Source organism: Cyclopterus lumpus, chromosome 20 (genome assembly GCF_009769545.1).
Source record: "Cyclopterus lumpus isolate fCycLum1 chromosome 20, fCycLum1.pri, whole genome shotgun sequence".
Taxonomy (NCBI): Eukaryota; Metazoa; Chordata; class Actinopteri; order Perciformes; family Cyclopteridae; genus Cyclopterus; species Cyclopterus lumpus.
Window position 1 is genome coordinate 5,051,590 of NC_046985.1, and position 24,380 is coordinate 5,075,969.

General features: G+C 42.7%; 3 protein-coding genes and 1 long non-coding RNA gene across 5 annotated transcripts; 3 read left to right on the forward strand and 1 right to left on the reverse strand.

Annotated features, from left to right (window-relative positions):
• Positions 1–156: 156 nt before the first annotated feature.
• Positions 157–7,743, reverse strand: LOC117749895 (ADP-ribosyl cyclase/cyclic ADP-ribose hydrolase 1-like). Its single transcript, XM_034560715.1, has 10 exons — positions 7,687–7,743; positions 3,585–3,648; positions 3,360–3,483; positions 2,452–2,575; positions 2,210–2,345; positions 1,470–1,552; positions 1,280–1,353; positions 1,094–1,186; positions 556–642; positions 157–456 (listed from the first exon to the last, which is right to left on the reverse strand). Exons 1-10 carry the CDS (start codon positions 7,741–7,743, stop codon positions 357–359), a joined length of 942 nt encoding a protein of 313 aa, XP_034416606.1. The 3' UTR covers positions 157–356.
• A 1,141-nt stretch (positions 7,744–8,884) lies between these two features.
• On the forward strand, positions 8,885–15,092 carry LOC117749647 (inositol monophosphatase 1-like). Of its 2 annotated transcripts, none has more exons than XM_034560324.1 (8): positions 8,885–9,321; positions 10,261–10,394; positions 10,793–10,897; positions 11,439–11,484; positions 11,664–11,772; positions 11,936–12,044; positions 12,723–12,874; positions 14,410–15,092. In XM_034560324.1, exons 1-8 carry the CDS (start codon positions 9,259–9,261, stop codon positions 14,526–14,528), a joined length of 837 nt encoding a protein of 278 aa, XP_034416215.1. In that variant the 5' UTR covers positions 8,885–9,258; the 3' UTR covers positions 14,529–15,092. The 2 variants fall into 2 exon arrangements, with proteins under 2 accessions (XP_034416215.1, XP_034416216.1); XM_034560325.1 differs by having other exon boundaries at positions 12,697–12,874; positions 14,410–14,523.
• A 1,770-nt stretch (positions 15,093–16,862) lies between these two features.
• Positions 16,863–17,363, forward strand: LOC117749648. Its single transcript, XR_004611729.1, has 2 exons — positions 16,863–17,067; positions 17,148–17,363. It is a non-coding gene; the product is annotated as an uncharacterized LOC117749648 (long non-coding RNA).
• A 1,670-nt stretch (positions 17,364–19,033) lies between these two features.
• On the forward strand, positions 19,034–23,365 carry LOC117749606 (inositol monophosphatase 1-like). The gene is made up of 9 exons (XM_034560251.1): positions 19,034–19,164; positions 20,205–20,298; positions 20,433–20,572; positions 20,691–20,795; positions 21,583–21,628; positions 21,725–21,833; positions 22,045–22,153; positions 22,907–23,058; positions 23,179–23,365. Exons 2-9 carry the CDS (start codon positions 20,233–20,235, stop codon positions 23,304–23,306), a joined length of 855 nt encoding a protein of 284 aa, XP_034416142.1. The 5' UTR covers positions 19,034–19,164; positions 20,205–20,232; the 3' UTR covers positions 23,307–23,365.
• The last annotated feature ends 1,015 nt before the right edge of the window (positions 23,366–24,380 follow it).

Genomic DNA, 24,380 nt, shown 5'->3' on the forward strand with positions numbered 1-24,380 from the left:
TCTTAACTCTTGACTCTCCGACCTTATAAAAGAAGTTCCGGCTTCTTTTTTTTTTTTTCCCCCTTCGTGACCTTTTGAACACCACAAACACCACGAACCGCTTTGAAGGTCGACAGCGAGCTCAGATTTGATTTTTTTTTTTTTTTTAAACTGCAGATCAAAAAATAATTACGTCACAAGCACAAAACTGAAACTAGAATTCGACACAGAGAGGACCGACGTCAGGTCACGGTGGCGCGCCGTGAAGACCTTCATCGCGTCAGCTGATATCTTCTGCTTCGGAGTAACTGTGAACGAGTTCAACCCAGCAGGAAACTCGCTGACCTCATTTGCTTGCCAGATGGACTCAAACGGCTTCAGTGGACCTTGAGGCTCCTTCTGAGTGAGAAGCTGTTTGCGCATTTCTGGCAGGAGGACTGTTCGGGGTTCTGGATGCACTGAAGGATCATCAGGGTCCTGTGGACGAATATCATCTGCATTACTCATCAGGAAGTTCACACGTAAACAACATCTGTATTCACATCTGTCTGTCCGTCACTGATGAGAGTCACTTACTCGTCGTTGTCCGTGCAGGTCCAGTGGAAACCTCTGGACCGGAGGATCCTGATCAGGTCTACGACAGATCCTTGATTACATGATTCTCTGTGGAAGAGGGAACAACAAAGGACTTGCTTTATGGATTTAAATATCAACCACTTTTTGATAAGTCACCATTTATAAAGCTGTAACTAATGGCAATAACGTTAGTTAATAATAATAATAATAATAATAATTTATAGATCAGTATAAGCCATCAAGAAGAGCGACTCTTCGGTCTATCCTTACTTAAAAGTATTTACATGGACTTTGGTCCCAATTTCACGAATTGAAGTCAATAATTATCCCTCACACCCTTGAATAGTCAATAGTCAATAATTATACCTCACACAGCCGTTGTAAAAGGTGTGTGAGGTCTAACTATTGATTGAAGTCAGTAGTTTGACCTCACGCAGCCTTTACAGGAGACTTATTGGAAAGTGGTAATGATTCATGTGAAAGTTGCTTTGCGAGATCCCACAGAATGCTGCAACACATCAGCTGTTTGTGTCCTCACATGAAAGGTCCGTCTAGATTGGTCACCATCTTGATGTTGACATAATCCACCCTGCATGGGTCCAGACTGTCCACTTCCACACTTGCAAACATGCTGTGAGTTGAATAAAAAAAAAGGGATAAATGAATACATATTTTTATACACACTTTGGCTAAAAAAACGTCACTTCTCAATTTATTTCCATGCCTTTTCATATTGAAGGCGTTGCCGATGGAGCCGTTCAGTAATACGGTGATGTTGCCGTGCGCCATTTCTGCAAACTAACAAGAGGGGTGAAGAAATTAGCACGAGAGCAATGATTCCACTGCTGGTTTTGGAGCAGTATTGTTGCGTATGAATGATGAACCGCACCGCTGTCATCATAGTTTGGACTCACATTCTGCGAGGCTCGCCTCCACAAGGAATACACCGGGTGGTGTTTGACCTCCGCCCACGTCGGACAAGACCGGAAGTTGAAACCTGCCGTGTCGAATCGACAGACGTTAGTTTAAGAAAAAGTGGTGACGATATTCAAATGAGACGTGAATGATCGGTGAGAAAATAAATACAAATAAATAATCTGCAGCTGCCTGAGAAATGATATTTAATTCGGACATTATTGCTGCCAAATAATAAGTTGTACATTTCTTGATTGTAAAAAAAAAAAAAAAAAAAAAAAAACCTGAATAAAAGTCAGATTTAATACACTTCCTGGGTATGTCATTGGTAATTTGTTATATACAGTTTTAATCTAGTTAAAGATGCATTAACTGACTTTGAGCCAGCAGAAACAAGTTGTGAACACAACACTGACACAAATTCACATTATCATTTATTTGATGTGGTGTTTTTATATATTTTTTATATTCACACAATATTAGCTATGTTTTTGGACTCTAACTCAATTTAGCAGTTCAATTCTCAGCTTGTCGCTAACTTTGGGTTTTTTGGGGCTTTTTTTTTTATTTTCGCCAAAGTCAAATTGTACCAAGTTGTACCTCGGCTCCAAAAAATGACGATTCAATCACGATTTAGTTACTTCCGTGTTTTCCCAACTTGGAGGTCACGACCCCTTCAATGAAGATGAATCTGATGGTTTGTGTGGTCTCGTTGTGGTTGAAACTAGAAATGATCTACCAGAGTCGTCCTCTTGTCCACACCAGACGAGGCCGTTGAACATGTAGCCGACCAGCGTGTCCTCCAGGGTCCAGAAGTGACGTTCAACGGCTGTGTAGCTGTGCATCAGCGTCCTGGTTTTACTCCAGAAGAGGCCCTAGACATAAAGGGAAAGGAAGCGTGAAGCAGTTGAAATCAAAAGTCTTCCATCTGGTATCGGTGAACAATGATCCACGTAGATATCATTTGGGAGCTCTTCTCACCATATCGCGAGGCCACGTCTGCGGAATCGCAGAAAACATCTGATGATAATCCAGCGAGGTGTTGAAAGAGGACTGACGGACAACCGACTCCTCGAACAATCTCCAGATGTCCTCGCAGTCCAGCCTACATATAAAAGAGACGTCAATCAGTCGGTCGATTGGCGGAAAATTGATCTGTGACTATTCGTCTATTTAATTAATCGTTTCACTCGTTGAATTAAGAAAACACACGTTGTTGAAAGCTTCTCGAATGTGAAGATTTGCTACTTTTCTTTTGTTTTTAAGATTGTTTTTTGACTGCTGTTTGGGCAAACAAGACATATGAAGATGTCACTTTGGACATTTTAAAGGCCAATAAATGCATCTAATAGTCGTGAATTATGCCAAAATTATAGCAAATACCACTTTGCTATGATATAAACTGAGATAAGTGTGAAACAAGACATAAAAAGATGTCACCTTGGGCTCTAGGAAAACTAGGATGGACATTTAGACCAAGCAATTACTATCTGGTTGCATGACCATGACCATGAATGACCGTTACGTTTCATTCATCTCTCAAGTCAGATCCCAGGAGCTAATGTTTGTGTATCAAGACCTAAACAAGCCGTAATATGCTCTTAAAAAAATGTAATGCACGTAAGGCCTTTAACAAAAGTGCTAAGTGACTGCGTCTACGTGCACATGAAATGACAAATCAGCGTTTCTCGAAAGAATAACTAAGCAAAAACCGCGGAACTTTATCATTATTGTTCAAGTCGTGGAAGCATGCAGCCAGAGTTTCCCATGAAATGAAATCTCTCTAACAACATGGCCTCGAGGCGTTAGCGCCATTCATCAGCCACTCAGGGTTAGGCAAAGTTAAAGAGTTGGAACACAACCACGAGTCCGCGTGCGGCATACGTTACCTCAAGCCGGGGTTAACTAGCGTGATGTAATCGTAGCACCTTCCCACCACAATGTGCTTGATGTTGGAGGTCGTCCCCGGCTGTGCTCTCGGTTGAACGGGGCACAGCAGGCACACAATTAACCCTTTGAAAGTGGACACAAAAGACCGGAGGAGTGAACACACGGTTTTTTTTTGGGGGGGGGGGGGGGCACATCAAAAAGGAGGAAAGATTAAAGTGACTCACATGCGGTTACGTTGATCATGACCGAGTAACCGGATGTTGGAGAGGAGCTCATGATGGTGAGATCCTGGACCGGCTTGTTGGCTCACGCTTTATTCCACCGAATTGTAGACGAACGGCAACAAAACAGGTTTTCTTTGTAATCAGTTTTGGATTTGGCTCCAGGCCAGCAGCTACTTTTCTCAGGAACCCACAAGGTGTGTGTTTGCTGCTGCGTGACAACTGTAACGCATAATGATGGCTTACCTTTAGAAAACAATTATCGCCCTGGCAGATGAAGGCGATACACAAAAGATACACCTTTTTTTGTTGTTGTTGTAAATTATAGGTAGGTATAGGTACACGTGCCCAGTTTTACGATCCAGTGAGAAAACATAGAAGTAGACGCTCACCTTATTCCCTGCAGAAGGTCAACTTGCAATAAATGGCTTGATGCTCGGGTCAGATCTCTGCACAGATCGAGTGCCGTTGTGGTGTGATCGGTTTGCGTGTCCTCTCCTCTCAGGGATACTGGTTGAGAGACTGGTTGAGAGACAGCCCACTGAGAGATGCTTTAAAGCCCCCCCCCCCAGCTTCCTGTCGCGAACAGCAGATTCACATGACTCCCATTACGGTACCAAGAAGAATCTCCCCACACAGTGTGTCCGCTGTTCTCAGGATCATGGTGTGATGGGCTGGAGGAAGAATACGTGGTCGTCTTCAGCCACGGGTACTCAGAATTGTTATTAATACGAAATGACTATCCACTCAAGTCACGGGACAATGTGCACAGTATGTCTCAAAATAAGCCTGCGGCATTTTTTTGGAAAATAGCAAACGTTGTTTTGTGAGGTGGCCTTTTTATTTTGGGGAAAAACATTTTATGACGACCGGGAAGTGTTCCGACAGGGTAATGCATCAATTACACTGAGTCGTCTTCCTTTATTCTTTTTAGTTGCTGTACTTTACTTGAAAGGCTTAAAGCTACCACAAGGAACCTTCATTTTGTGTTGATGTTTGGCGGCCCCTATGGAACAAAAGGCGGTATTGTCCTGTCTCTCTCGGCTTTGTCGCTATAAGGAATAATCGTGTAAACATGGTGCACGTTGACTGTTTCCACGAAGAAAAAAAACAATCCGGGGTTTTTCCTTCTGTTGTTTTTGTCCCGCGTCTGCTGATGACCTCATTCTGTGGTGCAAACTTTTGAGAAAAGTCGTCCATTGACTTTGAATACATGCGAACACGCTGACACCGACGCGTTATTTCTCAACCATCGTTTTGTAAATGAGGAAAAAGTCGAAAGACTTTTGATGCGTAAATAAAGTTTCGAATGAATGAACAAGAAAAAGGATTAACAGGCAAGTGGCGCCGGTCATTTTTTTTACCTCCGAATCTGTGCTTCAAAGCCCTGATGTGATACTGCAGAAAGCGACTGTAGCAGGAATCACCACGGAAACGTCTCCGCCTACTTTGGTCCTAGGTTGTGTGACCAATCGCGTGCGGTCAGGAACCTGAGCTGACCTGACCTTGTCTTGGTTTCGCGCCTGTCACAAGATGGTCTCGCGTTAGTTGTGTTCATACGTACGGACGTAGACATCAGAGTCTAAGAGAGACCTGAGATCAGTTTAGTGAATGTTTTCACCGAAACACACAAAGGGGTGAATTGAAATATAGAAACGTTGCTTTAGGTTTGAGGTCCGTTTCGAGGAATGAAGACTTCTGCTTACGATGATTTCCTGGCACCTCTTTGTGCGATGAAGTCCGCCTGAGGGTAAATCTGTAAGTCTGTGACCTTTTGTTGAAAAGCTGATTTTATACAGCAGGATAGAGAGTCTTAACAAGGCGGGCAAGAGTTTAATGACATCATAAATTGAAGGTTAATAACAGATTTCAGGCGAAATGACATGAAAGTTCATAGTCTGATTCGGGGCTTGTATCACTCTTTTCATACATTCTTCACTGCTTCATTTACAAACTGTACTAAAGCTTTGGAAAAATGTGCTTTAATGATGATATAGTGTACTTTCACATCACGTACAGTGCAGCAGGCTGTGTGTAAATTTGTTTATTGTGAGCAGAACCAACACCGCGCCACTAGGGGAAGTTTGTGACACATTAACAGATGAACTCAAGCTTATTGTTTAAATAATTTATTACCAAAATACTTTCCACAGAGACTTCAAATAGAGGGACCAATTTTATTTGTTGTTTCATTTCTGTTAAGACAGTAAAACCATTCAATATTTCACTATATTTAAAATGACAAACGTAAAAAATGTAGTATTTTTATTTAAGACTGTGTAATTGTGTCTGGGGGGTTGATTGTAGATTTACACCCAATAAATGCAGTCTACAGATACATGAACAAGTCCTCAATGATTCCTTTACACGTGTTTTATAAGAACAGGAGCCACAGACAAATGCAGAAAAGCAACCAATTGCTATTTTTCCTTTTCCTAATTTTACTTGACTAAAGTAACACAAAGTACTTTTGAAGTTCTGGAGTTATAAGCAAAGTGTTATTATTGCACATGGAAGAATGTGTAGATAAAGCTTTAGGGAAATGGGTTTCAACATAGAGATTTCCTTAAATGTCAACACGTGTAGCTGTGTGTCATCAGGCCTACAGGAGCCTGCAGTCTATGAACAAACACATTTAACCGTGAATCACCCGGTCCTAATGGTAAAGGGGCAGTTTAGAATAAGAAAGAGCCTCCTGTGGGTGGTGTGTTTTTACCACATTGCCCTCCTTTGACTGTAAACACGTACGCATCCCACGCGCAGCAGAACAAAGAAGAGTTTATACATCTACTTTTCTCTGCATTAGCTATAATCCATCTTTAATACGTATGTTCTATTTCTTATAAGCTTTCTAGGAAAGTGTTCTGACCGCATAACGGGAGCAGCTATTGACTTTGTGGTAGACCTTGTGGTAAAATCCAACCATGCAAAACAGAAGTAAAAACAAGCATAGCGGAGGCAGCAAAATACAAAACGGACAAAATAAGGGCAGCAAAACAGCAGCAGGTGAACCTACAAACGATAAACAGAGATTAAAAAGGTAACTCCACGCTGCAAAATAATACAAAGATTGTGACTACTTACCACCTCACGAGTAGTAAGTAGTCAGATGGCAGGACAATAAAAGAATATCTGAAACTCACCAAGAGCCAGCACAAGGCGAGGACAGGGCCAAAAGGGAGTGAGGCGATGACAACAGGTGCCTTTTATATGCTGGAGCAAAGTGTTATTATTGCACATGAAAGAATGTGTAGATTAAGCTTTAGGGAAATAGGTTTTAACGTAGATTTCCTTCAATGTCAACACCCTGCAGCAATAAAGGTTTCTACACAAGACAGACGATATATTTGCGCATTAGATTGTTGGACGGCGTGCAATTTAATGTGTATTTATCATAAGCAAAGGCCCGGGATTCATACTTTTCCTTGGGGAACCAGTCACCAGATAGAGCGCTCTGTATGAATGAACAGGCTGTGTGCGATGTAGCTGTGTGTCATCAGGCCTACAGGAGCCTGCAGTCTATGAACAAATACATTTAACCGTGAATCACCCGGTCCTAATGGTAAAGGGACAGTTTAGAAAGAGCCTCCTGTGGGTGATGTGCTTTTACAACGTTGCCCTCCTTTGACTGTAAACACAATATGCATCCCACGCGCAGCAGAACGGGAGTAGTTATTGACTATGAGCTAGACCTATAAAGTGTGTTTACTCTACAATATAATTTATATTTGATAATCAACTTGCTATTAAACAATTATAGTCATACGTTAAGGAGCTTCCCCTTTAGCCCAAGGCCACTGCTGCATGTTTAGGGGAAGTAAGAAAGACCTGCTTTTCCCAGTGTCTTTCTTTGTGTGGGGACAGGAAAGTGGCCTTGAGTGGGGGGTTCATGTGGGCCAGCCAGTGGCAAAACTCTCAGAAACAATACTAATAATTTACAACAGTACTAATACTATTATTTACAACACCAAACTATTATTTACAAAGAAAACACCACTCAAACACTCTCCCCCAGAGGCAATCTCGACACAGTTTGTTTACCATTACCGTTTAATTTTAATTCTGTACGTCACTTTCTGTCGCCGGCGGCGGGGTCCGAACTCACAATCAGTTCCCTGATCGAGTCCGTCACCTGCCCGGAGCGAGGCCTCCATGACGTCATCACGCAGCCCCTGAGGTGAGTGGAGCTCCGCCCCCACGGCTACACACACTGATATTGACACATTCATTCCAGGCTGGGAGATTTCACAGCATCGTTTTAAGATCCCAGAAGGTGCTGCGGCTGCCACCTTCTGGCCAAAAAAAAGGAGTTGTGTGTTTACTTTACGTACACAGTTACATGATCAACTTGGCCATCTTGAATCGAGTTGAAATGGCAAATCTTTCCACAGTCATAATGTATCACTGCTGAACTCTAGAAAAGTCCCTTGCTGGAAAGTATGTTGTGTTTTCCACACACACACAAACACACATCAACAAACCAAACACCTCCTATGACCGATACATGAATCATATTTTCAATTTATTTCTGTTAGCATTCTTCATGAGACACGACTGGATAAGTCTACTTTTCTAGTTTTAGTTTTGCCACTTAAGCATTTGTTCACTGTATGTCTTGTTTGTGTTTAAAAAATAAGACACTTAATTGAACCTGAATGTAAATACATTGGGGTTAGTCCACTTTACAGGAAAGCATTTCAAGAGATAGACAGACTGGAATTTTAATAAGACATAGATAGATAGATAGATAGATAGATAGATAGATAGATAGATAGATAGATAGATAGATAGATAGATAGATAGATAGATAGATAGATAGATAGATAGATATATCATTTATTCATCCCCAGGGGGAAATAAAATAGCAGGGCAGGACATTATATTTACGAATTAAAATAATAAAGGAAATGGAAGTTTTAAAAGCCTGAATGCCACAGATGTAACAGATTAACAGGAGAAATAGATACAACTGTAACATTATTTATGCAGAGGTTAGTGTGAGTTAGTGAGCAGCATGTTGCTGTGCAAAGTAGGACAGAGTGAGATTTAGGAGTGCAACGATAAAATAACAATAAGTTGCAGATCCAAAATGACACGATATTACATAAAAACTGTTATTGCTGCCTCTCCTTGCCTCCTTCTGATACATTAATGCTTCTGTCAACAAGTAAAACAAATCACAACTATACAGTTTCCTGTATGGAGAAATGACAGCCTTCTAGCCAATGGGAACCGCGAATTCACAACCGGGGGCGGTATTTCATTGACCAATGAGAGCGTGAGACCCACCAACGGCCCCGCCCTCTCACAAGCTAGCTCAAAGTCGAGGAACAAGTGAGAACGGGTCCGTTGAGTTATCTTTCGCCCCTTGAATCCCTCCCCACTGTGGTTTACGACAACGTAAACTAAGACATTACGGAGCTGCCCGGGCCAAACCGTCAACGCCGTGTTTGAAGCGGCGCCTGTTGTTACGCAAAGTGCCACTTTATTAGTTTAAAAGCTAATTCAGCTAACGCTAACTTGACGGCGCTCGTGCCCGCTTTGCTTGCCTCTTCGTCTTTTGAGCCGCTCGTCTGTAACTGTGACGTCAACTCACCGCGAGGAACCAACACGCCACAATCTGTCCGTATCTGGGAATATTACGTTTTTGTTTTTGGCTCCTCGTCCCTAAATCAACATGAGTGATCCTTGGCAGGAGTGCATGGACCACTGTGTGGAAGTCACCAACAAGGCTGGGCAGGTGAGGGAATGCTACTGTTTTTTAATGCAATGGTCTGGAAATCACTTTATTTGAGTTGTGCATCCACTTGTATGTGTATCACAGCAGAAGGGACGTTAAATCCGTGTTCCTGGATCTCATCTATGTGATCATAACATGCTCCTGCAATAGTCACGCGCAGCCCAATAATAAAAAAAAAAGGGTGCCTGGAAGGCATACAGGTTGAGTTTGACTGTTTCAAACATGAATGAAGGAATGAAGCCAAAGTTTGGACTGAAAATAATGCATTTTTAATATTTGTTCAGGCAAATGTGGGAAAGGCGAAAGCTTTTCAAGAGATAGACAGACATGAAATTTGAATTAGATAGATGGATGGATAGATACTTTATTCATCCCCAGGGGGAAATAAACTAGCAGGGCAGGACATATTACATTTATGAATTTAAATAATAAAGGAAATGGAAGTTTTGAAAGCCTGAATGTCACAGATTAACAGGAGAAAGATGAGATACAACTGTAACACTGTTTATCCAGAGGTTAGTGAGAAAAAATTATACGAGTACAAATTAACTTGTTCCCCATCTATTTTCCGTTAGGACCATTCAATTAGCATCCATGAATTATGAGTTTGTGATACAAAATTCATAATAAAATGTAGAAATTATATAAACTAAACAAGACTTGTTCTTGCTGCAAAGCGAAAGCATTTCCCAAATAAAAATAAATATATATATAGCAAGTTTCTTTTAATATTATCTACCTACCTTTTTCTTTGTTCAGTGACATTAAAACCCAAATGAAGACTTTTGTAGCCAAGAACTTACATCATCTCTGACCCATCGCTGCCAACACGCTGTGGCCATAACAATGGGACACGTTAGGGTTCAAGTACCAGATGAGTTCAGTCATCCAAAAAGAAAATCCGCTTACTGAGTCGGCCATTGTTGTGTTTCGGGCCAGATGATCCGCGAGGCGCTCCAGAAGGACATCGCCGTCATGCAGAAGAGCTCGCCAGTTGACCTGGTGACCGAGACGGACCAGAAAGTGGAACAGCTCATTATTTCCTCCATCAAGGAGAAGTACCCCGCTCACAGGTATTTGACTCGAGAAACACGAGATGTGAACACGTGAACCGCTTGAAAGTACTGCAGGACACGTGCAAGTTTGGTCCTTTTTATTTTCTTGCTTTCATCCGTTCTTTTTACTTTTTTCATTGTATTTAATCAGTTAACCGCAAATATGAATATTTTAATTTGGTTGCAACGCCTTATCTACACTGCCAGAAGTACATTTTCTTAATTTGTCGATTTTATTTATTTGTAGTCATAATTAAATTATTTCTGTGTCTGAGAGGCAGACGCATATGGCATAACACCCCTTTAGAAAGGTAAACACAACAGGTAGACGATAGTATTGTTGATTTTACAGCTCAGGTAACACCAGTGGATGCATTAAAAAAACATTTCTTTCTTTTTCCCATCTGATTTTTAAGCTTCATAGGTGAGGAGTCGGTAGCAGCAGGTGCTCCTAGTGTTCTGACGGACAATCCCACCTGGATCATCGACCCTATTGATGGTACCACCAACTTTGTTCACAGGTACTGTTTGTCACGCGGCTTTGTTGAATACTCGATTCCGATTGGTCGATTGAGGGATTCCGCGGTTCTGCTGTCTATTACAGTTGCACAATGGATGCAGCTCTCATCGTCGTGCCCGGTGAGAGGTCTCTTTTAGTTTTTTGAAATAAAAGAAAAAGAAAAAAAACGTTACAAATTTTAATTAAATATGCATTTTTATTAATATATTGTTTTAAATGATTGATTCGCGTTAGGAGTCCGACTCCCCATCTGAACTCTGGGTTCATTTGGCAGTAATGACCGTCTCGCTGTACATTATCCCTTTTTATACAAACCATTGAGAAGCCTGATAGGGCACTGGATTTATGTTATCTTTGTCGCTCCTTATCTATTTTTATCTTTTAATTGGGTTCTCTCTCGGATTGTCCTCTCCGTCAGGGATAATTAGACAATGTAGATGAAACTGAACTGATAATAGAAATTGAATCCTCTGAGCTTAAACCTAAAGGGAGTTCATTAAAGGAATTGCTTTTTTAAAATATTATAAATTCCTTTTGTGCAGGTTCCCCTTTGTGTCCGTATCAATTGGCTTCACTGTGAAGAAAGAGGTATGCTTTATTGTTTGTGAGTCAAGCCTTTCTTTTGACACTGTAACATCCTAATTAGAACCCTTCAGATAATAATTACCCCAATAACCCAGATAATTTCTGATGAGTAGTGGCTGCTGTTCTATTCTTAGCCCCCATCCCACACGTATTCACCACAGCTGTTTTCTTTGCTGCCTCAGATAGAGTTTGGGATTGTCTACAGCTGCATCGAGGACAAAATGTACACGGCACGCAAAGGGAAGGGAGCGTTCTGCAACGGAGACCCAATCAAAGTGTCTGGACAGGAAGGTAAATCTTGATAATCGCATCGTTGCTGTTCTCAACATGTCCACCAGGTGGAGGCCATGTCACGGCCAGATTCTCTGCATTTCTACATCACTAACTGTAATTCCGTGTTTTCAGAGGAGTGAGCGTGATTTGATTGGTATTTTTCTCTGCGTTTCATTCCAAGATATTAGCCAATCGATGGTGCTGACGGAAATGAACTTCCATAAGGACCCCGGGCACTTCAAAACCATGATGGCCAACATCGAGAACATCCTCACCATCCCCGTGCATGGGTAAACACACATTTGTGCAAGTCTTTGAAATCCTTTTCGTCCCCGTGTGATCCGGTGACTCCCGCGATCGGCACTTTAGCAAACACTCCCTTAACAGGAGAGTAACCTGTTTACAGACCAACAAAGACATGTTGGTCTGTAAACACGTTTCACAATGCGTGCGAGTAGTTTTCCACACGAGAGCAGCAGCTTGAAAGTTGAGATTGGAGGTGTTCCTTCTTGTTCCGTTACTCATTTATATAAAAAAAAAAAGCATGAATGCAAATCAAACTGCAAACTGCATTTTTAAAGCCACTTTTTCAATGAAGGATATTGTGATCAACAATAACCACACCACATTGTGTTTCCTGTGGCTGCTTCACAATAAAGCCCCTCCCTTCCTCACCCATGTTTTACCAGTAGGACAAGATTTTTATGTGAAGCAGCAGCAGGTTTTATTTGTTACCTTTCTTAAAATAAACATAAAAACTACCCAATTGAGAGCAGCAATGACGATACTTAAAATACCAAACACCGTTAAAAAAAAAGAAGAAGAAAAAACGCTTGTGGTTTGAGTCCATTAACATCTTTAGGACAATTACTTAAAACAGTCACATACGCACACTAAACTTTCAGTAGACCGCCAGGAGTTTTATCTGTGTGTCAAATGCAGAGCAGACATCCCGTTGCCATCCACAGGATCCGCTCCCCGGGCAGCGCAGCTGTCAACATGTGTCTGGTGGCGTGCGGAGCGGCCGACGCCTACTACCACATGGGCATCCACTGCTGGGACATGGCCGGAGGGGCGGCGGTGGTGACCGAGGCCGGAGGAGTTATCATGGACACTTCGGGTGAGTCACCGAGAGGAGGCTTTGGGAGGCTGCTGAGTCACTGGAGGGACTGCCAGCGACGGACTGGTAGAGATCGCAGTGGAAGAGAGGCTGCTGTTTGTTGAGGGCAAACGCAACGGGGAGTTATTCCACGTTTCTGAATTATTTATTGTTGCTAATCCTCGTTGTTAATGGTTTTCGTCACACATGATTGTGTAACACAGTTAAAGATGTTGGTGGGTGGGGTTGCCGGTGGATCTGCACTTGAAACGGGAAGCTGTGGGGTTTGAGAAATGTGGCGTTAGATTTCGTCATCAAACAGCTGAGATTATTGGAAGCTGCTGTCAAGTCAAACCTGCACAGTTGATTAGTGCTATTAAAAGAGTAATAAGCACATTGTTAATTACTGCCAAAAGACTTCTGTTCTATATATTTAAAAAGTAAGCAGGAGTGTGTGTGTGTCTGTGTGTGTGTGTGTGTGTGTGTGTGTGTGTGTGTGTGTGTGTGTGTGTGTGTGTGTGTGTATACAGCCAGGTCCATAAGTATTTGACACCATTTTTCTAATTTTGCCTATTTACACGACTGCAATGGATTTCTGAATAAAGCGGTTTTATTTCAAATGGATTTAACCAAAATATGGCATTAACTGTTTAGGAATATAGGTCCCCCACATTTTCAGAGGCTCAAAAGGTAACAAACTAACACAACCATTATCCATCTGTACTGGGAAGCGCTGTCCAGTTTCGCAGCATTTGGCTCGAGTAGATCGTAAAAGCCCGAAAACGCCTCAAAACTCACCCTGCTACCAGGGGCCCACCTCCATTGGCCACAGCACCGCCTCCACCATCTTAACCAGCTGATGTGGTTTGCTTCGGATCACAAGACGTTCCTTTCCTTCTCCACAACACACCTTGTGTCCTCAGACCCGTGAAGGCATCTCTTGACTACTCTTGACCTCAGTATCCATGTTTATGAGGGTTTTTCCTTCACCAAGGAAATAATTCTGCTACTTATTTTTAGGAATGTACCAAACGGTTGAGAACATCCAGATCTTTTTTTTTTAATCTGCTTAATGTGTCATTAGATAACAAGGGAACATTTGTACGACTGTAATTCCTAAACGCTTAATGCAATAGTTGTGTTACATCCATTGAATTAAAGCTGAGAGTCCACACTTCAACCTCATGTTGACTTCTTTATTTAGAATTTTTAGAATAACAAAAAATGAGCAGGATCATGATCTTAGAAATGCGTTTCCCACGCCTTCCCCATCGGATGTACAACAATACGTTTATTTTTCTTGCATTGATTTGGATTGCGCAATCAGCAGAATCTATGGAGGAGGAAAATGTCCACCGGCATTAATATGCACTAGTGTTGTTTTATTCCATCTTTGACGAGATCTTATAACTCAAAGAGATCAGGCAGGAAAATAAGCTGGTTTATTCAGCTTTTTGCACAACAAACATTCTCCAAATGTTATCTTGTGCCAGCTGAATGTGAAGTTTAACTTTTTATCGCAGCCCCGCTAACTTGTCCTTCTGTCTCTCATCCAGGTGGACCGTTTGATCTGATGTCTCGGAGGCTGATCGTCGCCAGCAGCCGAGCGATCGCCCAACGCGTCGCCAAGGAGATAACAGAGTTCCCCGTTGGAAGAGACGACACAGATGGCTAGTACGTTGCCATCCTCTCTTCCACCAACGTAACAGTTTTTATTCCCCCCCCCCTCCTCCGACTGTTTTGTATTTATGAAGTCCCGTTTCCGTCTTTAAGAACCAAAGCGATAAACTTACCTCTGGAAAAGAAGTTTGTTAGTCAGCACTTCAGACTTTCAGTCTTCTTTCTGCTTTTAAGCCTCTCACAGATTTAGACTTGTTGGTGGAATTAGACCCGCGTTTCCTAATGCACACTTATTTTAGACTTTTTTTTATTTTTATTATCTATGATTATTTATAGGAACAATGCAATCGTCGGAACAATTTCATTTATGAAGTATCTCCATGCAGCACTATTGGAGTCTTTTTTTTTTTTTGTATAAATGTGTTTAGGTTTGGACCAATATTATTGCTTTTCCATGTAGGATTTCAAAATAGGTTATTGTATTCGGTAAAATGTATTTGAAATGCATTTGTGTTCTGAACCACCGATTTCCGATCCATAAGGTTATGAATAATGTGAACACTAGCACCAGTTGATTCATAGTTGTTTTTTATAAAGTGTGGTTTTGTGTGTACTCGTATGTGTTGTGTGATGATTATTTTCGGTTCTCTGCATTCCCTCTACTGGCCAGCAGGGGCGACTCTTAAGTCTCCAAGTCTTCTTCTTAAATACAGCGTGATGTTCATTTTGTAAATGATGGTCCAAATTGAGAGTAAAATAGACCATAAAGCAGGGAAAGCTTTAGGGCGGGGCTTACTTACTGTGATTGACAGGTGGCTGCAGCTCCTCTAAGTCACTCCTCCGCAATAAGAAACACCACCGGGAAGCTATTAATGATATAAAACGCCCAAACAATATATATATATGTAGATGTAAATGACTTTCAGTGCCATCACATAACAACACCGTCTGCATTTAATTACTTTTATTGTCTAACTTCTTCAAGTCCAGACTGAAATAGCATGAATGGATGGAATAAAGAGCCCTATAAATATCTCCTGTCATGCCCAGCCTCTTTCTGACACGCCACAGGTGGATAAATGCGTGTCGTTAAAGCCGCTCAGAGACAGGTGTCGGCACGCATCCACATGTCGGAGACTACCGCTGGCAACGGGAGTGCATTTCTTCCACTGAATGTGGGAGTTTGCTGTCATTCCTTGTTCTTGCTGAAATGTGTAAATAAACAATTCCCCCCTTCCCCCCCCAACACAAAAGAAAAGGCAAAAAAAAAAAGAAGAAGAATCGTAATGAAATCTGCCAAGACTGCTCCAATTCACCGTGACGAAACAAAAGCCAGCTCCACCGGCCCCGTTCCTTCTGAAATGTGATATTATCCGTCGTGGCGTCGGTAGAATGGAAACTTCCTCTGTATTCAATCTGCAGCGAGGATCCTAAACACCTCGCTGACATGCCGACAGAGGCCTGTACCGGCCGTGTGTTTTCGGGGGACGTAAATAGACGTCCTTATTTGCTCTGACCTAGAAAGCTGTGAGTGTTTTTTTTTTCTTTTCTCCTTTTCATGAAAATCTCTAAAGTAGAAAATATGAAGAAAGAAAGTGTTTCTTGTGGCAAACGGGAGAACCGATTGAATAGAAAACAGGCCCCTTGACACCGGGAGGAAACACACACACACACAAGAAAAAACCACACTGACCGCTTCCGTTTGTGATTGAGTGGAGAGGTGAAAGCATTTACAGCCATGACACCATGTAGAAGTCTCCGCTGCCCCCCCTGATGTGTTCTATGAAATGGCCCAGAGTTTGGCTCTCCACAGACTCATCTTTTTTTTTTTTACTCCCAGCTTGTGTTCGCTGATGACTAACAAATGGTTTAAAAACACTTTCCCTGAGTGGACCCAGGTCCTCTGGACTGCTGTGGAACCCCTCCGAAGGAATCAATGGTGCGTGTCAGTCTGCGGCGCTGGGTGGGGTGGGGTGGGGTGGTGGGGGGGGGGGGCAGGGGTAATCGCCAGTGTTGGGAATGATTTCCAGAGTCAGCCAGCTGAAAAGCAAAGTCCCCCTCCGTCGACTCCACCTTTCTTTTTTACAGCAACACCTGCTCGTGTCGCTCGTGTTTTGTTCAGAAGTGCCGACCATTGTTCTTTGGAGAAGTTGGCGAGACTGTTTTTCTTCCTCCACCTCAGAGAAGCGAGAGTCTGGCTCTGAAGACGTTCTAGAACAATGTTCCCTTTCTGTTAGCTTTTCAGTTTACTTTCAATACCACAATGCGTGTGTTTTTTTTTTTTAGTGCTTCACATATATAATTACCCACGTGGATCATAATTATATATATATATATATATATATATATATATATATATATATATATATATATATATTTAATTCTATAATTCTATATAATTATTATGGCCAGGTTCACAACTTTTGTCCAAATGGAAGTAGCTATTGTAAGAACCTATTAGATTGTTTCTCATGAAAGTTGCATTCACATCTATTCCCGGTCCTCGGAGGATGAACCCTGCAGACTTTTGGTGAACCCCCGAGTCGTCCCCTTGTGCAACCAGCTGGTTGACGATTTACTTTCCACAACTTTCGGTGAGACTCACATAAAAGACATTCGCTGTCCCCAGAGGATGAATTGAAATAACTTTATCGATCCCCTGACATGTCACCAGGTCAACACCTCGGTTTGTCCAGTACTTCACCATCAACACGCTGCAAAGCGCCCAAAGGGACTTATAAAGGACTCTAGACTAGGAAGCGACGTGTCTGATCTCCTGCTCATCTTTCAGGGCGTACCGGTGACCTTCAGAAGCTCCGGCGTCACGACAGGCCTCACTTACAGCTGTGATTCCCGGGAACCAAACATCCAAAACATCCATCATCCGGGGTAAATTATTCATAACCGACCTGCCGGGGAGACGGCAGGCGTGATGTATTTGTTTTGCTTGTCCTATCACTTCCCTCGGCCTGTCGCCCAGCATTTTAAGGGAGCGCCCTTATATTTAGTGCACGACGGGGACACCGGGGTGACGACTGCTCTCCTGCTGCCGCCGGTCAAACAGAAGCTTTACCACACACTGACCCGTCAGCTTCAACGGAGGAGGGCTTTTTTCTTTTTTTAGCTGCGCAGCGAGCCAGGCAGCATTTCTGTTGAATCCACAGAGGAAGACAGTGTTTTTCCACCAATAACTGTCATCACGTATATGATGATCCATATGAGATCAACAACCTCAAGTAGATCAAATGTAACAATCCAACATTTGCACGAGCACTCATCCTGTCTTTGCTAACGCAGCAGGGCAAACATTTCCCCACAGAGCCTCGAGTTATGCAAGGTGTGGCAGTGATAAGCATCATGTCTGAACAAGTTGTTCTTCTTCCACTTCTTCTTTTTCTTCTTTTTCTTCTTTTTCTTCTTCTTCTTCTTTTTCTTCTTCTTCTTCTTCTTCTTCTTCTTCTTCTTCTTCTTCTTCTTCTTCTTCTTCTTCTTCTTCTTCTTCTTCTTCTTCTTCTTCTTTTTCTTCTTCTTCTTCTTCTTCTTCTTCTTCTTCTTCTTCTTCTTTTTCTTCTTCTTCTTCTTCTTCTTCTTCTTCTTCTTCTTCTTCTTCTTCTTCTTCTTCTTCTTCCACTAACTTCACGTTTCAGGTGGTAAGCCAGTAGAGAGGCCACACGTGATTCATATTGAGACATGCAGGTTTTGTCAATCCATCTTGCAGCAAGGTGTGATTCCCTGCAATGTAACTCTTTTTTTTACATTTATTTTTATCTTTTAAAGGGAAGATAATAGTATTCTCCACTCCCTCGGGACAACAATTTGAATGAAAGAGAGGTTTGAAGTTGCACATTCCACTGTGTCCGTGGTACCTAATTATACTGTATTGTTGATATTGCAATATCTCCGTATTCTCTCCCAGAGGAGGAGAATACATTCGCATCCAATTCACCTTCCACTTGGATGTTTATGACGGTTTGATAAACATTTTTGACGTATCCATGTAGAGGCAGCCGCGTCGAGATCTGTGCAGCCGCAGTAAACACCTTCAGCTCGTGAGGATATTGCCAAGAGTTGCACAATGAGAAACGGGCGTGCGTGCACACGTACCCCGACCCACAAGGCCACCGTTCAAAGTGTTCTCCCACAAGTGGAATACAATGAAAGGACATGAAGGGGAAAGCACAATAGCTGTGACGGCGTCAGGAAATATAAAAGTCAGGAGCTGGAGATGTTCTCTCGGGAAGATTTTCATGGTTGGAAAATCTGTTTTTTTTTTCCGAGCCGGCGTCAACGCAAAGAGCGTGTACATTCACGCGCCGCACGGCCCCACGTTTAAGTACCAGCCATGACGGCGTCGGCGTGTTCATATGTGACTTAAACAATGACTGGGCGGCAGGGTGTGTCTTTCTGAAATTCCAAAATTTTCCACTTGCTTCCATTGATGCACTCACTGCACATCATGTTGTTGCAGGTCTGTCGACATTGCATGTTGCTTCCTTTGGGTTTGGGGTTGAAGAAACGCAGGGGGGGGGGGGGGGGGGGGGGGGGCGGTGCCAGTACTTTTCCCTTTGAAAAAAAGAAAAAGAAAAACAGTTGCTTCATCCCTCCAATAAGGGAACTTAAGGTTACGTTGTTCAAAGGAAGGTGCACTAGCATCCTAGAACTACTTCTGACAGCTCCTACATCTCCTCAAGGTAAGGTTCTCTTTCCTTTATAACAGTACGTGGATGATACCTCTGTGTGTGTGTGTGTGTGTGTGTGTGTGTGTCCGTAAAAAGGTGTGCGCTATCATGGATGGATAACAACTTTATGAGGGTGCTTTATACACAGCGGCAACATAACTTGCATATGATGTATGATGTGTTTTCAAAATAAAGCTTCTTAAAATAAATAGATTTTAGTAGAAAGTACAGTATATTTAAGTCTAAAGCTGTGTAGAATGGAAATACTCATAGTCATTTGCAGGACAATAATTCCCCTTTTATGCAACTTTTCACTCCTACACTACATCTCACGCACCGATATCTAGATGTCTACTTGTCTGTGAGTGCAGTTACTTTTCAGACGACAGATGTTCAGCCACTTCCTGTCCAGTAAAACATCTAAAATGATGTGAATGTGAATATGTGGCTCTCGCGGGACGGCAGCGCTGCATACATGATGATATTATAGGATATGATGCATTGCTGATTAAACTACCCAAAAGGAGTATAAAAAAAAAATCAGCGATGGGTGAAATGTGACGTACATATTAATGCAGCAGCAATATTAATCCAGAAACATCCCTGACAGGGAACATGTTGCTGCACAGTGACGACTTTATACTTAATCCTCTTGATAATACCCACATACTTGTACGATGAGTAGGATGAAGTAGGCATTCACATGCATTTCTTTTGTGTTCCTTCACTGGAGAACCTTTGCTGTTTGGTTCCCCGCCCCATGTCTTTCAAACCCAACCTACCTCCTGCTGTCTCTTTACATTTTACAATCTAAAACCCATCGCCCCCTGGTGGTGATTTAATAGAATGCAGAACGGGCAGATACCAGGAAGTGTTGCTTGAGGATGCACGATTTAGAAGTATTGCATTGTGGGTCCCTCAAGAGATGTTCACACATTTTACAACATGCAAATAACCTTCTCCTTCATATTCCCTTTTTTTGTATTTATTGAGTTTCTTTATTTATGAGTCACAGCCGCACTTTTACAAGCTTTTATTTTTACATTTCACAGGCTCTCGTCAGTAAAAGTCACCCCTCACATGATGGCGGACCCGTGGCAGAACGCATACGACTATGCAGTTCAAGTTGCAAGAGCGGCTGGAGCGGTAAGAACCTCCCACGACTCTAGTTCCTCTCTGGGGGTTCACAACATCGGGCTTTGATATTCTGGAAGATATTGTGAGGATCAACGGCGTTAGCCACATGATCCAATGAGTTGCTTTATTTATTTATTTTGTAGGTAATTAGGAAAGCCGGGGAGGACGAAATAAAGGTCCAGACTAAGAGCTGCGCTGTAGACCTCGTCACTCAGACTGACGAGAGGGTGGAGAAAATCATCATCGGGTCTCTGAAAGAAGAATTCGGAGATGGCACACACTGGTGAGTCAGAGACACACACCTACGCACACACACACACACACACACGCGCGCACAAAACGGAAATCTGAATCTGTGTACTGTTGTGCTTCACGTCTCGATATGTTCCTCTGTGCTCCAGTTTCATTGGAGAAGAGTCCGTCGCACAGGGGAAGCCGTGCATCTTGACTGACAAACCCACGTGGATCATCGACCCGGTGGACGGCACCACGAACTTTGTTCATGGGTAAGACGTCCGATGTGTAGGCGTTGTTGTGTTTTCATTACATTCGTATATGAGCCCCTCACACCTGCATACGGTAGCCCGGATTGGACAAACTAAACACGGGCTGTAGACGGGGGCCTTTGATGTTTTTTTATGCACAAAATTCATAAACAATCCGTGGTACTTCCAACTTTTGTTGCTCCTCATTTCGTGTTGTTATCATAAGAATGGCCTCTGGCGCTGTCTGCTGTCTTGGAACAAAAGGGGGTGAGGAGTGAGCGCACCAATTAACTCCCCACTGTTAATGGATTTACTTTAACCGGATGGGTCCAAACCAGCCCGGTCTCGTTGGCGGGGGGTGTCCAAATACCGGCGCACCTCCGCAAACCCCTTTGGTGTCTGCAGGAGAGGCGCCAGGTTGTCAAGTTACTCCAATGTGAACCCCATCAGGGTCATTGTGGGATGCTCAGAGAATGTGATGAGTCGGGACTTTTAAGATCGGCGTTCGGGTCCCAAAGTTATGTTTGTGATGTTTGTTTCTTGTTTTCTGTCCGTTATGTTATTGTTTATGTTTGACTTAGTTTACATAGTCATTCTTTAGACCTCTGCCGAGCCCGTACCCGAAGAAAAACAAACAAACAAACCAACAAACAAAGACTGGGATGGGACTTGCTCCACTTTCATATTTTTTTCACAGACAGACATGGGAGGAGGCTGGTGTTGGTTTTCTAATCTCTAAAAGAAAACAAATAGCCTTATTTCCCATAATCTCCTTTTAAAAGATGCACGCGATGCTTCTGCTCCACAGATTCCCGTTCGTGGCTGTGTCCATCGCCTTTGCGGTGAACAAGGAGGTACGTCAAATCAATCCACGGTCACGAGGAGTACTTTATCCATACTCGGTGTGTGAAAAGATGAAGAGAATGACCTTTTTTTTTTTGTCCTTCCAGCTGGAGTTTGGTGTGGTGTACAGCTGCTTGGAAGACAAAATGTACAAAGCAAGAAAGGGGAAGGGAGCTTTCTGCGACGATGAACAGATTCAGGTGTCCGATGTAAAAGGTGACGGCATTTTTCTGTGTATTATGTTCTTACTTTCACATCAAGGACCTTCAGAACGCCATCAAATATTCAAGCAGAACCATTAAAAAGGTTACACACATGCAATATGGAGGACTTTTGACTGCTGTGTGTGTGTGTGTGTGTGTGTGTGTGTGTGTGTGTGCACCTTTATGAATGACAATAACCCCCTTTTTCCGCGCTGTCGCCGCAGATATCAATAAGTCCATTATCATCTCGGAGCATGGAACTGACAGGAGCATAGAAAAAGTAACCAAGATCTTCTCCACCATGCAGAAGATCCTCCGCATCCCAGTGCACGGGTGAGCGGTCTCAACTCGCGATCGTCACATTTTGTCGTTTCGCTTTTCTTCCTTTCTTTTTTTGATTGAGTAAGGAAAAAAAAATTAAAAAAGATGGACGTTTGAGGAGAACGGATAACTTTGAGGAGCTTGGAGATGTTTTTTTCGACGTTCGCCATCTTGAAACCAGACGAGAGGGTGGAAGCTTAAGAACAGCCGAATCCTGAATTAGACATTTTCAGGCGACCTTTAAAAGTGTAAAAAACTATTTGAGAAAGGGTTAAAGTTGTCAGAGGGAAACACGGACAACTCCCAGACTGGGCTACGTTGTTGTAGTGACCTGTCAATCACATGTTAGCCCCGCCCTAAAGCATATCCCTGTGCTGCATGCCGTGGTAAAGTCACCCGAAAATTGCTTATTTTCCCATGTCCGCCAATGAGAATCGCTCATAATATCAATTTATGAACATCAGACAAGCCGAATTATAAAAATAATTTAATTTCATTAATATCCTTATAAGAAAAACACATTGTTTGTATACATTGCATTTTGCAGGATTATACAAAGTCAGAGAATCAGCATTTCAAAAAAAAAAATTTTTTTACAATTGTATATCCTCATGGGACGGCAACTTTTCTTTCGTGTTCCGGAGTTTTTTCTGCCGGAGATCTGAACCCTTCTGTCCCCGATTCCGTTTATAGTTAGCCGACTGTTGGCTGCCTCATAGGGCAGCGCAGCCGACTCATTCAGCTCATACTGGTGTGTCCCGACAGGCTCCGGGGGTCAGGGACCGCTGCCACCAACATGTGTCTGGTGGCCTCGGGGGCGTCGGAGGCCTTCTTTGAGATCGGGATCCACTGCTGGGACATCGCTGCTGGAGTGGTTATAGTCAGAGAAGCCGGAGGAATAATACTGGATGTTGATGGTGCGTAGGTGCTGATGCAGCATTAAAACTACAAACTTAAATACATGATTAGAGGTCATAAGGATTAATTTTTTTGGTGGAAACCCGCTCTTAATAAAAGGCTTTTCTTTGACAACGCAGGGGGACCGTTCGAATTGATGTCTCGAAGGATGATGTCGGCGAACAACGACGTTATTGCTCAGAGGATCATCAAAGAAATTGAAATATTCGATGTGGTGAGGGACGACGCGCCGGTGCCGACGAAATGAAGACATCCTAATGCATTTCAAAATGAGTACGATAATAAAGTTACTGTGCCGTGATCACCCCTGATTGTCTTGTGATTTCATTGGCTGCGCGTTATTTTAAATAAAGGAAATCGTTGACCTCCAGGTTACATTAGAAACAGCCATACTTTTTATTTATTTTTTTTTGCATACCAGCTCATTGTAATCTGCACGAATATCTTTTTGTCTGCAGCTTTGGAATGTTTATTGAAATTCATTATGCTATCCGCAGACGCGTATTGTTTTGGTTTTCATTTTTATGCCTCCGTATGATTGCGTGAGAAGCTGCTCTCTGTCTGATGGGTTATTTTGACTGGATTTCCAATCACAGAATTTATCTTTCCTCCCTCACGTGACGCTAATGTGTAATTATCTGATGGAAATGAGAGGAATTCTGCCGGCGCGTGATTGCTCTCATTAGAGCCAACAGTCTTTAGCACTGAGTTAAGTCAACGTTGAAGTGCCTTTGTAAACACTGGCCCCGTCAAGTGTCATATACATAACTTACAGTGCAACATCACCATATTGCCCTGAAAGCCTCTTACTTCTTGTTTATTAGACTCATATTACCGCTCACCACTAGAGGCCAGTAATGCATCAGCAATTAGTTGGGATCGTCAAGATGCTCTCATTGCACATTAGCGGTTGAACTTAACAATTATTGTCAATTATTACACTATTATATGGTGAACTGTGTTTTAGTGGAGATCGGCGGCGTGCTCTGCTTCATAGCGACACCTTTTTTTTTCCTCTCGAGCCAAACATTAAAAAGGGAATGACCCTCACGAGACGAGGCCCTTTCTCACTGCTGCGCCATGTTTTCACCCCGATCTGCAACTCAACAGCTGGCGATGAGATCGGTGGCGAATGAAGAAGGCGAAAAGGTGGATGAGCGAGCCGAGAGCGAGAACTAACAGCGACGGAGCTGCAGCAACACAAGCAGCAGGAGCAACGACAGCAGCAGCAATAACAGCAGGAGGTTGAGAGGGTGGGGCGGGGGGGGGGGGGGGACTGGTGCCTTTGAAACATAAATAACTACAATTTCTTTGTATAATT

What these genes read in the sequence shown, in the direction of transcription:
- LOC117749647 (XM_034560324.1), top strand. Translation starts at nt 9,259, where the DNA reads ATGAGTGATCCTTGGCAGGAGTGCATGGACCACTGTGTGGAAGTCACC. An exon ending in TCACCAACAAGGCTGGGCAG is followed by an intron (nt 9,322 to 10,260) that starts GTGAGGGAATGC and finishes GTTTCGGGCCAG; the next exon opens with ATGATCCGCGAGGCGCTCCA. An exon ending in ACCACCAACTTTGTTCACAG is followed by an intron (nt 10,898 to 11,438) that starts GTACTGTTTGTC and finishes CCTTTTGTGCAG; the next exon opens with GTTCCCCTTTGTGTCCGTAT.
- LOC117749606 (XM_034560251.1), top strand. Translation starts at nt 20,233, where the DNA reads ATGATGGCGGACCCGTGGCAGAACGCATACGACTATGCAGTTCAAGTT. An exon ending in CTCCGCATCCCAGTGCACGG is followed by an intron (nt 22,154 to 22,906) that starts GTGAGCGGTCTC and finishes GTGTCCCGACAG; the next exon opens with GCTCCGGGGGTCAGGGACCG. An exon ending in AATAATACTGGATGTTGATG is followed by an intron (nt 23,059 to 23,178) that starts GTGCGTAGGTGC and finishes TTGACAACGCAG; the next exon opens with GGGGACCGTTCGAATTGATG.
- LOC117749895 (XM_034560715.1), bottom strand. Translation starts at nt 7,743, where the DNA reads ATGACGTCATGGAGGCCTCGCTCCGGGCAGGTGACGGACTCGATCAGG. An exon ending in CATGATCAACGTAACCGCAT is followed by an intron (nt 3,484 to 3,584) that starts GTGAGTCACTTT and finishes CCACTTTCAAAG; the next exon opens with GGTTAATTGTGTGCCTGCTG. An exon ending in TGGACAAGAGGACGACTCTG is followed by an intron (nt 1,553 to 2,209) that starts GTAGATCATTTC and finishes TCGACACGGCAG; the next exon opens with GTTTCAACTTCCGGTCTTGT.